Consider the following 12,202-nt stretch of genomic DNA (forward strand, 5'->3'; position numbering starts at 1 on the left):
AAATATAATAATTTTAATTAGGTATAAAATGAGTTTAATTTTAACTGAGGCTTTCAATGGAGATGAGTTTTATTTTGGGTTTTTAGTTTTAGTTTTTGGATTTTGGTTTTTAGTTTTTGATTTTTGGCTTTTGGATTCTATAATATTTGAAAACTAAAACTTTGAATGGTAGTAGTTTTTATTTTGGGTTGTTGGCTTTAGTTTTTGGTTTTTGACTTTTGGTTTTTGGTTTTTGGCTTTTGGATTTTATAAGTTTCTAAATCTAAAAAATTATGGCTTTTGATTTTTAGCTGATTTTTTGTAAAAAGTAGATTTTCGGATTTTTAGAAAAACCAAATTTTAAAAAACTTGAATTTGTCAGTTTTTTCAGTTTTTAAAATCCAAAAACTCTGAAAACCTCTTCCCATTCAACACCTAAAAAAAATAGCTTTTGATTTTTCTTTGATTTTTCCACTAAAATAGCTTTCCAAATTTTTAGGAATAGTAATTTTGTGAAAATTTGAATGTATTTTTTTTAGTTTTTGGATTTTAAAAACTCTAAAAACTCCAACCATTCAAGGTTTAAATATATAATGTATTTAATGGACCAAAACCCAATTAACCCATTTTAAAAAAATTAGCCAAATATATATATATATATATATATATATATCTGAAAATAATTTTGATATTTGTAGAATACTATCTATAATTATAATAAAAAATCTAGATGTCATAAAAAAGATGTTATTTATATATATATGATTGAATTTCTAACTATATATCTGAAAATTATTTTGATATTTGTAGAATACTATCTATGATTATAATTATAAAATCTGGATATCATAAACAAAAGATATTATTTTTCTTTTGATATTATATGAAATATGAATCGAGTTCCTAACTATATATCTAAATATTAATCATTCCAGTTAACTTTGAAGTTTGCTCTTTTCCAAAATTAGCAATTTTAGAAAACCTACATATGACTACCTGTTACCTTTTAAAAAAAACTATTTCTAATGATATATAACAATAATTATTAAAAAAATGGTTTGAGTAATTTTTAGTTATCTGATTTTTTGCCTTTAATTTTATTATTAAATTCTTATTTTGAATAATTTTATACTGATTGTCCAGATATTTGTAACTTCAGTTCCTTGTTTTGAATAAATTCTTATTTTGTATATATGCATGTAAATATATATGTATATATATATATATATAGATGTATGTATATATATGCGTATATATGTATATGTATATAATTGTGTATATATGTATATATGTATATGTATATAATTGTGTATATATATGTCGATATGAATATATATATGTTTGTATATATATATGCATATATATATATATATATCAATTTTTTTATTTTTTATTTTAAATTTTGAATTTTTTTTATTTTGAATTTATATTATTTAATTTTGATTTTTAAATTTTAAAATTTTAAATTATTTTATAATATGGTATGATGATTTGGTATGAGATTATGATTTATAAAAAAAAATATGACGTGTTAGATCATGTCCACTTTAGAATTGATGGAACTTAATTTTTTTATTTAATTTTAATTTTTTAAATTTTGATTTTTTTAATTATTTTATAATATGGCACGATGATTTAGTATGAGATTATGATTTATAAAAAAAATATGATGTGTCAGATTATGTCAGCTTTGGAATTGATGGAACTTAATTTTCTTTATAGATATATAGAAAATTATAACACACTATCATATTTGGTATAAGATTTTAGAAAATTTTAATTTTTTATATAATTTTTTTTCAAATTAAAAATTGTTATAGAAATTTGGGACGATAAAAAATAAGGTTCCATTAGCCCATGCTACAGCGGCAATCAGATAAAAGCAAAAATAACATTAAATACTCTTTTTTTTTTTTTTTTTTTTTTTGTGCGCCCTAGTCTCCTCCTCCTCTCACACTGCGAAAACCCAGCAATTGGCCTCCTTTTGCATTTTCTTCAACGTTATTCTGCGAACCATCATATGTTCAATCATGGCCCTCGCAATATCTAATGCGTTTCTTAACCCTAATCCCTTAATTACTCCCAAGGACTCCTGTCTCTCCCTGCGAAACCCCAATTCGCCTTCTTTTGTCAGGTAATTTCTCTGCGTTTTTTTTGTAAAGCTTGCCTTCTTTGTTTGGCGAGAAAATGGAGGAAAGCGCGAGAAAAATCACTTGACTCGTGATCTCTATGGGTTTCATTATTGCTTACTTTGTGTCAGTGTTCGAACGTTTGTAAGTATTTCAATCTAATGGCCATAGAGTTTGTCTCGTTTACTTGCGTTTCATATCTTTGTTTTGGTAAACTGTAAAATTGGGTTTTCATGAATTTTTCTGAAGAGTTCACAATTGAGTATTTCTGTCCCTGGAAGTCTGGAACTTAATCAGTGGACGAGCTTATAGCTTGTCAGTAGCTATCATGAAGGGTTTTAGACCATTTGAACCTCCTTCCCATTTGGTAATTGTGGTTACAATGTTGGAATTCTCAGATTTCTTCCGAGGAGGGCGGTGCAGAGTAGGCTTGTGTTATGTGCTGCTTCCTCTGCTGCGGGAAATCCGAGCTCCGAAGGGGATATGAACCCGTATGAGGTAGAAGGAAGGTCTTTTTTGCCATGTGGGTCGTTGGGTTTTCTTCCTAAGGCATGAATCCACGTCCTCTCTTCTCAGGTTCTTGGTGTGAGCCCAATCGAGGGTTTTGACAAAATCAAGCTGACCTATGCAAGAAAACTTAAGGATGCTCAGCAGAGAGGCGATGAAGCTACTGCTGCGCTAGTAAGTTATCTTGCCTATCTCTTTGGAGTTCTGAAAGCATTAATTCTTGGTGTTCTTTGAACTTTGTTAACACTTGTCTTTGTGTTTTTTTTTTCTGTTTTCTTAGCTCGAGAAAGCATATGATAAGCTCATGTATTCCCAATTAATGAACCGAAAAAAGGGCGTGGCGTTCGGTTCGTTTAAGGTATTTTACGAGTTTCTCTAACCAGACACTATTATGGGTTCTATGAAATTTCTGCTGAGCCTTGGTTACGTGTTTCAGGTTTCGAAAGACATTAAATATGCTGATAAGCAGCCGATTGTACCATGGGGACCGAGGTAGGCATTCGAGATGTACATACACCTCAATTTGTTTCATCTCTCTGCTTCCACCATCATTTCACGGATTAGCAAGTGTGTTTTATTTTTATAGCTAATCATGATTTACCCGTATGGTTTCAGGTTTGCCAAATCTAGCAAAACTGATATGCAAATCAACCTAGCAATATCAGCTGTGTTTGTGAGTATATAAATATATGTGAAGTTTGAGGTTCACGTTGTTCTGCCTGAAAATTTTGATAAACTTTTAAGAAATCTCTACCCTTTATGACTTCAATGGAAGTGCTTCAATCCAATATTTTTTTTTTTTGCATTTTTCTACGTGTTTAGCATTTCCAGTGGTTGAATCTTCATCAATCTTAGTCATTCTCCCTCTTTTGCAGACTGCCTGGATTGCTATAAAGCGCAGCGTTGAATACAAACCGCTGCAGTTCTTGGCTTTTGCGTTTGTTTACAGGTTATTTGAGAAATTGAAATCGTACGAGGCGCCTTCTACACCAACCTATACTGTGAGATTTTCAAAGCCTTGTGTTTAATCTCATAAATGGCAGTAGACAATAAATTTTAGGAGCTCTTTACACTCTTTTGGCCCTTCTGATCCTGAAGAACATTTTGGTTGACAATGGCTGCAGGAGGAAGGTGAAGATGACGGACGGGGATTGAGAATGGGAAAAAGGCTTCTTCGCTCTCTTTCATTAGTTTTCGGCTGCATTCTTGTGGCATCTTTGGTATGTAGATCCATTTGTAATCATTTAAACCTCTTTATTCAAGGAAATCTGCTCGCTATCTGTTTAATCATTTTGTTTTTCTTCAAATGACCTTAGTTGCCTTCCATGTTGCATAATGTCAATCAGAAAACATTCACACCTATCGTTTAACATTCATCGTGCTTTTGTGATATTAATGCAGCCCTTTTTTTCAGTAGCCTCCATTTTCTTTCGAGGAATGTTTGATGCGCTCGATTGTTAAAAACCCTGTTCTACTTCTCACCGTCTTCTGGATCATGTATTGCAGGCCTATACCTGGATCTTGAATTTCATTGAGTACATAGGCGGCTACATACCCATGTTTCTTTACAATAACCAGGTAATTTTTCTTGGTCAATGGTTCAAAATCTTCACATAGGCTAGCCTCGAACAGCATGATCAATCTCCATAAAGATTTAAGGATGTTCATATTCCGAGCTAAGCCTCGCAGCAGTAGTTGGCTAGGTTATGGGGGTGAATCCGCCGTTATCCAACACAGTAGTAGTATTGCCTCGCCATTTCTTGATTGCAAAAGCCTTGTGCTTGATCTAAGACTTGTAGATCCTGAGACGGTATGAAGATTCGGTAGCTTTCTTAAATGCGAAAATGGCTGAATTTTTCGAGTCATGCCTTGGATTAGATGTTTGTAAGAAGGTACTAATTCAACAAAATGGGGGGAAAATGTTGCAGGAGCTGATGGTGACAGCTTCCTCGGCGTTCATGCTCTACATTCTTGCTTCTTATTACAGATGAACCCAAACGGATGATGCTTTTTCTTGAAGTTGAGAGGAGGTTTTTTTTTTTGAAGATTTCCCTTCTTTTTGGGTTTGGTGGATTCTGTGTAATGAAGATTCTTTGTCTGTGTAATGTACTTTTAATTTTTCTGCATTGAAACGGTGTAGTTTTGGTACCAAATTTAAATCGAGTAATGGTGAAAAAAAATGTTTAGTTGTTCATACGGGCATTTTACTCAAATGATTCACTCGCACGCACGAATTTCACTGGTATACCATCGAAAAAACAAATTTTTTTTTCAACTTTTATACCATTTTTCGTTGAAAAAGTCATAAATATTTTATTTTTATTTTTTTACAACTTTATTACGACTAATATATAACTAATATAGTTATGAAATAAGTAGTTATGATTGTATGGAAATGAAAGTGTAAAAAAAAACGTAGTTATTTTTAAAATTTGATAGATGAATTTTTTGTCTTGTTTAAAATCAATTGCAACTGTATTTAGAATTAATTATAAAATTGCAATAACAAAATTGTTTTTGAGCGAATAAATTACGCAGTTTTATTAAGGTAATATTGTCTTTTTTAAAAAATTTAATAGGCTATGTTTTCAGTGGTATATTTCTGAAATTCGTGCAAACTAAGTCGGTCATTTATGTAAAATGGTCGGTTCATATGCAATAATAATGCGATTTGGATCGTCGATCTAAGAGAAAAAAGTGCGAACGTCGAATGGGACCAATAAATTTAAATCCGTTTTATAATATTTGATCATTCAGTGGAGTGACGAGATTTCGTGTGTACAGTCGATCTCTCGTATTCTTATTAGTAAGCTGAAATGCTCGTCGCTCTCAGCTGAAACATTAGGGTTTTCTCTGTCGTCCCTGTCATCTTGCTTCCTGATCTCAAAACCTCTATCGATGAGATTCGCAGGCTTAGGGTCTTTGTACTTAGTCGTCAATTGTCTATAGAATAGTTTGAGAACCCTAATATTGGGATATTGTTGCTCCTCGCTTGTTTTCTCTGCCATTATCGTGCGCTTCGTCTACTCTTCTCCGTCATCGGGTTTTGAACCCTAGAAACGAAGATTTTGGTTGATTTCGAGAAGTTGAGCGAAGATGAGGATTATGATAAAGGGAGGTGTGTGGAAGAACACGGAGGATGAGATCCTCAAAGCGGCGGTGATGAAGTATGGAAAAAACCAATGGGCGAGGATCTCTTCTCTTCTGGTTCGAAAGTCCGCAAAACAGTGCAAAGCTCGCTGGTACGAGTGGCTCGATCCTTCAATTAAAAAGGTACCGTTTTTCTTGTACATTTCTCAGTCTCTTCGGGTGTTTGTTTAGTGTTGATTGAGATTTCAGATCACAGGAACAATGACTGAGCTTGGAAATTTGTGGTTCTTAGGCGATTTTTGTGCTAGGTTTGTGGCTCATTGCATCTAGAGTTGCAATTGAGGAAGGAGATTAGACTTAGTTAGTGCTTCAGATATGTACGTAACTTTGTAGTTGATATGTGTATCTGAAGCTGCACTTGATCTAAGGAGATTACATTTAGTGCTACTGGAATCATGTCAGGAGCTCTATCCTTCAGCTTGTACCCAAATTGTAGACAGTGCATCTGATGAGAATGGAGGAATGATGAGTATGTATACGTATTTCAGCATTCAAATGATGGAATGCTTTGAACATTTCTGTTGATAGATATTCTTAGCTAGGGTTCGGTATTCATCGCATCTCAAGTGGCTCCTGTGGAAGGAGGTTAATCTTTCTGTATGGAATCATATCCCAAGCTTAATTCAGTATGTCCTTCATCTTGTAGTCGACTTGTCTGTCGTAGATTCTTTTCATGGAAATAGAGGGAAAATCATGTATCTGTTTAGGACTTCTGAATAAAATGTATTTGAATGAATCTGATGTATATCTCTTTTTTTTCTTTATGTTTTTCTAGACTGAATGGACCAGAGAAGAAGATGAGAAGCTTCTTCATCTGGCAAAGCTTATGCCTACACAATGGAGAACTATTGCTCCTATTGTTGGTCGTACACCATCCCAGTGTCTCGAGCGCTATGAGAAGCTCCTTGACGCAGCATGTGCGAAGGATGAGAATTACGAAGCAGCTGATGATCCACGAAAGCTACGACCTGGTGAGATCGATCCAAATCCAGAGTCTAAACCTGCTCGTCCCGATCCTGTTGACATGGACGAGGATGAAAAGGAAATGCTTTCCGAGGCAAGAGCTCGGTTGGCCAACACTAGGGGGAAGAAGGCTAAAAGAAAAGCAAGGGAAAAGCAACTTGAGGAAGCTAGGAGGCTTGCCTCTCTGCAGAAAAGAAGAGAACTAAAGGCGGCTGGTATTGATCTAAGGCATAGGAAGAGGAAAAGAAAGGGAATCGACTATAATACAGAAATTCCATTTGAGAAGAGGCCACCTCCTGGATTTTACGATACTGCCTATGAAGATAGACCTGCTGACCAAGTAAATTTCCCAACCACAATTGAAGAGCTAGAAGGGAAAAGAAGAGCTGATGTGGAAGCACAATTACGTAAACAAGATATTGCAAGGAATAAAATTGCTCAGAGACAGGATGCTCCAGCAGCTATATTGCAAGCTAACAAGCTGAATGATCCAGAGGCTGTTAGGAAGAGGTCAAAGCTGATGTTGCCGCCACCACAGATTTCAGACCATGAACTAGAGGAAATTGCAAAGATGGGTTACGCCAGTGATCTCCTTGCAGAGAATGAAGAGCTGACAGAAGGGAGTGCTGCGACTCGTGCTCTTCTGGCAAATTACTCGCAAACACCAAGGCAAGGAATGACACCTATGAGAACGCCTCAGAGAACTCCTGCTGGTAAAGGTGATGCTATTATGATGGAAGCAGAAAATCTGGCTAGGCTAAGAGAATCTCAGACACCTTTGCTAGGAGGAGAGAATCCTGAGCTGCACCCTTCTGATTTTTCTGGGGTCACTCCGAAGAAGAAGGAGATTCAAACGCCTAATCCAATGTTGACTCCTTCTATGACTCCTGGTGGTGCTAGTCTTACTCCTAGAATTGGCATGACACCCTCAAGGGATGGCTCGTCTTTTGCTATGACACCTAGAGGAACTCCCTTCAGGGACGAACTTCACATAAATGAAGATATGGATATGCTTGAAAATTCAAAACTTGAGCGGCAAAGGCGAGAAGAAGTGAGAAGGAGCTTGCGCTCTGGCCTGAGTGATCTTCCACAGCCAAAGAACGAGTACCAGATAGTTGCACAACCTCCTCCAGATGACAGCGAAGAGCCAGAGGAAAAGATTGAGGAGGATATGTCAGACAGGATAGCTAGAGAGAAGGCTGAGGAAGAAGCGAGACAGCAAGCACTGCTTAGAAAAAGGTCCAAAGTTTTGCAGAGGGATCTTCCTAGACCTCCTTCTGCTTCATTGGAGCTAATTAGGAATTCACTGCTTTCATCGGATGGGGACAAAAGTTCCTTTGTTCCTCCTACTATGATTGAGCAAGCTGATGAAATGATAAGAAAAGAACTTCTACAATTGCTTGAGCATGATAATGTGAAGTATCCTCTTGGTGAGAAATCAGAGAAAAAGAAAGGTGTCAAGCGTCGTGGTAATGGTTCAGGTTCTCAAGTTCCTGCCATAGAAGATTTTGAGGAAGATGACCTCAAGGAGGTATGAAACAAGTGCTCTTTCTGATTTTTCTCTTGGTGTTAAATGGGATGGTTCCGAATCTTAAATGTGGAATAGGATACTGTTGAATTCTTCCTCTGGCTGACCTCTGTTTCCTTGATGCTTTCACCTTTTCCATGTCTGTATATATGCTCACGTGTTACGGATGGGTTAGTTCATATATATCACATGCATTTGCATTTTTCATGTCACAAATTCAATGATTCAGCCATCCAGTCGGGGGAAATATTATCTATCTTCCATTTGATATTTTTTTCGTTTTTGCCTTTTCTCGTCTCTTATCTTGCTTATCTTTTAGATGAGGTCTTGGGTTTGTAAATATTAGTATACATTTATTTCTCCAATGCATCAGGCTGACTTAGGTTGATTATTTTATTAACAATGGACCTGTAATTGTTGGCAGTCTGACAGTATGATCAAGGAAGAGGCACAGTTTCTTCGTGTGGCAATGGGACATGAAAATGAGTCCCTTGATGATTTCGTGGAAGCACACAACACATGCCTGGGTGATCTCATGTTCTTTCCCACTCGAAACGCTTACGGACTCTCCAGCGTTGCTGGGCACTCCGAAAAAGTTGCAGCTTTGCAAATTGAGATGGAGAACATCAGAAAAAAGATCGAGGAAGATGAGAAAAAGGCAGATCACTTTAAGGCAAAGTGTAAAACTTATACGAAAGGATATGAGGTATGTATACATCAAAACATGAATGTGCCCTGTGTCATCTCTTTTTTTCATTATTTATTTCTGAAGTCTCTCGATGGCTTTAATGCCCATTCTAATCTCTTATCAATGCCTTCACTGTGACCGCCTTAAACATTTGACAAAATTGTTGTGCATTTTTGAATTATATTTACAGTTGATGTTACTGAAGCTTGTCCAGAACTAAAACTTGCTGAGTAATTATTTTCGTCTTTGGTTTTTGGTTATTTTCGGAATTTCAGACAAGGGCTGAAAATCTTTGGACTCAAATTCAGTCGACTTTGAAGCAAATAGACACTGCTGGAACCGAGCTCGAGTGCTTCAAAGCATTGCAGAGGCAAGAACAGCTAGCTGCGACATTCAGGAAAAACAATCTGAGGGATGAAGTGAAAAAACAGAAGGAGCTTGAGCGAACTCTTCAATCACGCTATGGGAATCTTTTGTCGAAGCTAGAAAGGGCACAGCAACTAATAGTCCAGTTCCGAGCAGAAGCTTCGAAACAGGAAGAATCACAACAAAACCACATTTCCGAGATTGCGACTGTAGGTTCTGAGGTAAACAATGTAGATGCAGATTACGTGAAAGAGGCGGCGCGTGTAGGAGAGAATGGAGAACGTGAAAGTAGTGACACTGTTACGGAGAATCAGTCTCAGAATGTAGTGGAAGGAGAAGAGGGAGCTCGAGAAACAGGAGGAAAAGTCGACGACGGAGAAAGCGATGCCATGGAAACTTCTGGTTGAAACCTCTTGGACGACCCTGAAATCTCTCTCCAGCGTTCCGGTTCGAGGAAAAGCTCTGTAAGAATGTATGAAACTGCCATGGAGATGTTGAGAACTGGTTGTGAGTTGTGACGCTGCTTCAAGAACGACTTCTTGCACGAGAAATAGAAAATCGGGATTTTGGGGTGCCATGTTGAGGGAGGAAATTGCCAAATGCCGTTTGTCATGTTGAAAGTTAACGTTTTGCGATATTGTTGGAGTCCTGTCAGTGAATTTGGGCACAAGATTTGCTCGTTGTCTTCGTTATTCCGATTTCTCCATAACCCGACACACTCTTTGAATTGCAGAACCAAAATCTTTCAAATTTAGTTTCGGTTTGTTTCCGGTTAACCAATTGCTTTGTATTCCCATCTCAATGAATTTTCAGAGAAGACGAGGATTTCTAATAATGATAACAAACAAACAGTTTCTATCTTTTTCATCTTCCTGCTGTTTTGTTCTCCTCTTCTTTTTCTTCCGCATGGTGTTGAAAATAATCGATGAGCAGATGGGATGGCGCTTTTGGTATGTACACAGAGGCTTACAATCCTCATTTGCCCTCGTTCTCGAGCGCCTTTCAAAAACCGAGGAGCCAAAAAAAATCGTCAGATGCGGTTTCTTATCTCTTCATTGAGAAGTCGGGTTACCAAATCCGTGCTAGCTTCGCTTAATGCCTGTTGAAGTGAGGTTAGTTCCTCGGGGTTAGCCTTTCTGAACAGACCTCTAAGGACAGAGCCTGTTCCCGCGGGTAAGGGACGTTGTCCAGTAGTTGTTCTTCCACTGGAGTTACCGTCTCTCGGGTGAGGGTTTGCGGGAAACTGAACTTGCGGTCGGGAGTAAGGCCGGGAATCCCAGTAATCGGTACAAACCCGATTTCTGTCCAGTGCTTCTATAGCCTGTTGATCAAGATAAACATATAGTAAGCAATAATTAGAAGCTTCGAATAGAAGGTAAACGATGGTGCAACGATTTTTTTTTTTACCTGTACGATAGCAGGAGATGAAAATCCAAACATTTCGAAACCATCGAGACTTCCGGGAGGCTGTAAAGGAGGAAGATTCGATTTACCAGCTTTGTGCTGCTTCGTTATCTCTTGATTTACTCTGTCTCTCACCATCTCCCAACATTTTGTGGCTGATATGTTAATGAACACCTCACTTGGATGACTTTCCAAGTAAACCTGAAAAAACGAGCACATCGTCGGGTTCATAGGCTGGCGAGAATTTCTCTACTTATCATTGTTCAAATGAAGATAGCAACAAACCAAAAAACCTCTAGAGAGAGACTTTTGATCTGTGAATAGGATTTTTATAGCAAAATCAGTCCACAAAATTGACATCATGCAATAGATCCGAGTTGAAAGAAATCTAGGACGCACGAATAAATTGCCAATCCAGATCCATTCGAACACATTCAATGAATAAATTTATCACCCTTTAATCGACTTGCGATTATAGGAAAGCGAGGGGGAGAGCTAAATACCATGAACAGAGGGCTTCCGCGTCCAGCATCGAGAATTTCCGAAATATACCAACACATGTTTATCGGGTCCAAAATGTTTATATACTTAACTCGGCTTTGAAACCCTGCACGAGTGGAGAAAGATACACATAAGCACTTGCCTGAATATTCTCAGCTTTTTTTGCTCACTGGTAGTTATTATTATCATTAGTTCATAATCAAATAACCTGATCCAAACCGAATAACACATAACCGTGCCCCAACTGAATTCGACATAAAAACCGAATGGTTATGATTTGTCTTAAACCGGAAAACCGTTTCCGAACCAACCAAACAGAAGGAAAAAAATAACCGGAAAACCGAAATTTCATGAAAAAATGATTATTTTTATCAATAAAAAATGAACCCAAACTGGAACCAAAATGAATTCAATAAAAAAAAAAACAATATGGTTATAGTTTTTCTAAAACCGAACCCGAATCAAACCGAACTGAATCTAGATCGAAACCCAAAAAGGCCACTCCTAATTATCATAAGACAATGAGTGAGTTAGTTACCTTTGGGAAAAATCGTGCGATTGTTGCACCACGATTTCCCAGGAAGCACTGATCCGAACGCTAAAAGCTCGGTATTGCAATTGATCCTCCTCACAACCTTTGCAATACGAGGACCCTTTTGGCGGATTAACCTGTCCGGACTATTATTTTGAGAACAACATGGAGCCCCCAAGTTACTTCTTGCCCCATCGGCTACATCTGAAATAATACCCAAACCTCCGGTGCTTTTTAGTCTATCATCGCTATTAGGATTTTGACAACCGTGATTGTCAAGATCCTTTCTACTTGAGATATCATGAGCAAGCCCAATAGCCTCTGCTTTTGGTGCATCGTCCCCTGTCATTACAAGGTCATTATTAGGCGAGAAAGTATTCATCCGGGCATCAAGTACAGGATCTGTCTCCCTTTGGCTAATCGGATGACCAGTTCTACTGGGTGCTTCTCCTGCT

The 12,202-nt window shown here is 37.3% G+C and overlaps 3 protein-coding genes across 4 annotated transcripts in view; 2 read left to right on the forward strand and 1 right to left on the reverse strand.

The window, feature by feature from the left end:
- Window positions 1-1,901: 1,901 nt before the first annotated feature.
- On the forward strand, window positions 1,902-4,809 carry LOC104805778 (the record flags this gene model as incomplete). The annotated part of the gene is made up of 10 exons (XM_010530451.1): window positions 1,902-2,113; window positions 2,507-2,606; window positions 2,685-2,789; window positions 2,896-2,973; window positions 3,052-3,107; window positions 3,231-3,288; window positions 3,491-3,616; window positions 3,740-3,835; window positions 4,122-4,193; window positions 4,544-4,809. Coding segments are annotated over 10 exons (966 nt in total), but the record flags the coding sequence as incomplete, so codon positions are not given.
- Window positions 4,810-5,368: 559 nt separating this feature from the next.
- On the forward strand, window positions 5,369-10,002 carry LOC104805779 (cell division cycle 5-like protein). The gene is made up of 4 exons (XM_010530452.1): window positions 5,369-5,888; window positions 6,541-8,259; window positions 8,681-8,962; window positions 9,220-10,002. The coding sequence occupies exons 1-4, from the start codon at window positions 5,712-5,714 to the stop codon at window positions 9,715-9,717; spliced, it is 2,676 nt and encodes an 891-aa protein (XP_010528754.1). The 5' UTR covers window positions 5,369-5,711; the 3' UTR covers window positions 9,718-10,002.
- A 29-nt stretch (window positions 10,003-10,031) lies between these two features.
- LOC104805780 (putative lysine-specific demethylase JMJ16) overlaps window positions 10,032-12,202 on the reverse strand; it is an 8,173-nt gene continuing 6,002 nt past the window's right edge. The window contains exons 12-15 of one of the 2 annotated variants that reach the window (XM_010530454.1): window positions 11,754-12,202; window positions 11,218-11,321; window positions 10,718-10,915; window positions 10,032-10,631 (exon numbers count right to left, since the gene is read on the reverse strand). In XM_010530454.1, coding sequence (XP_010528756.1) covers window positions 10,341-10,631; window positions 10,718-10,915; window positions 11,218-11,321; window positions 11,754-12,202 — 1,042 coding nt within the window. In that variant the 3' untranslated portion in view covers window positions 10,032-10,340. The remainder of the gene's footprint in view (window positions 10,632-10,717; window positions 10,916-11,217; window positions 11,322-11,753) is intronic. The other variant, XM_010530453.1, reaches the window with a different exon arrangement.

This window comes from Tarenaya hassleriana, unplaced genomic scaffold, assembly GCF_000463585.1.
Source record: "Tarenaya hassleriana unplaced genomic scaffold, ASM46358v1 Cleome11, whole genome shotgun sequence".
In the NCBI taxonomy this organism is placed as follows: domain Eukaryota; kingdom Viridiplantae; phylum Streptophyta; class Magnoliopsida; order Brassicales; family Cleomaceae; genus Tarenaya; species Tarenaya hassleriana.

Coding starts and splice junctions, on each gene's coding strand:
- LOC104805779 (XM_010530452.1), top strand. CDS start 5,712: ATGAGGATTATGATAAAGGGAGGTGTGTGGAAGAACACGGAGGATGAG. Junction 8,260..8,680: donor AGGAAGATGACCTCAAGGAG/GTATGAAACAAG, acceptor AATTGTTGGCAG/TCTGACAGTATGATCAAGGA. Junction 8,963..9,219: donor CTTATACGAAAGGATATGAG/GTATGTATACAT, acceptor TCGGAATTTCAG/ACAAGGGCTGAAAATCTTTG.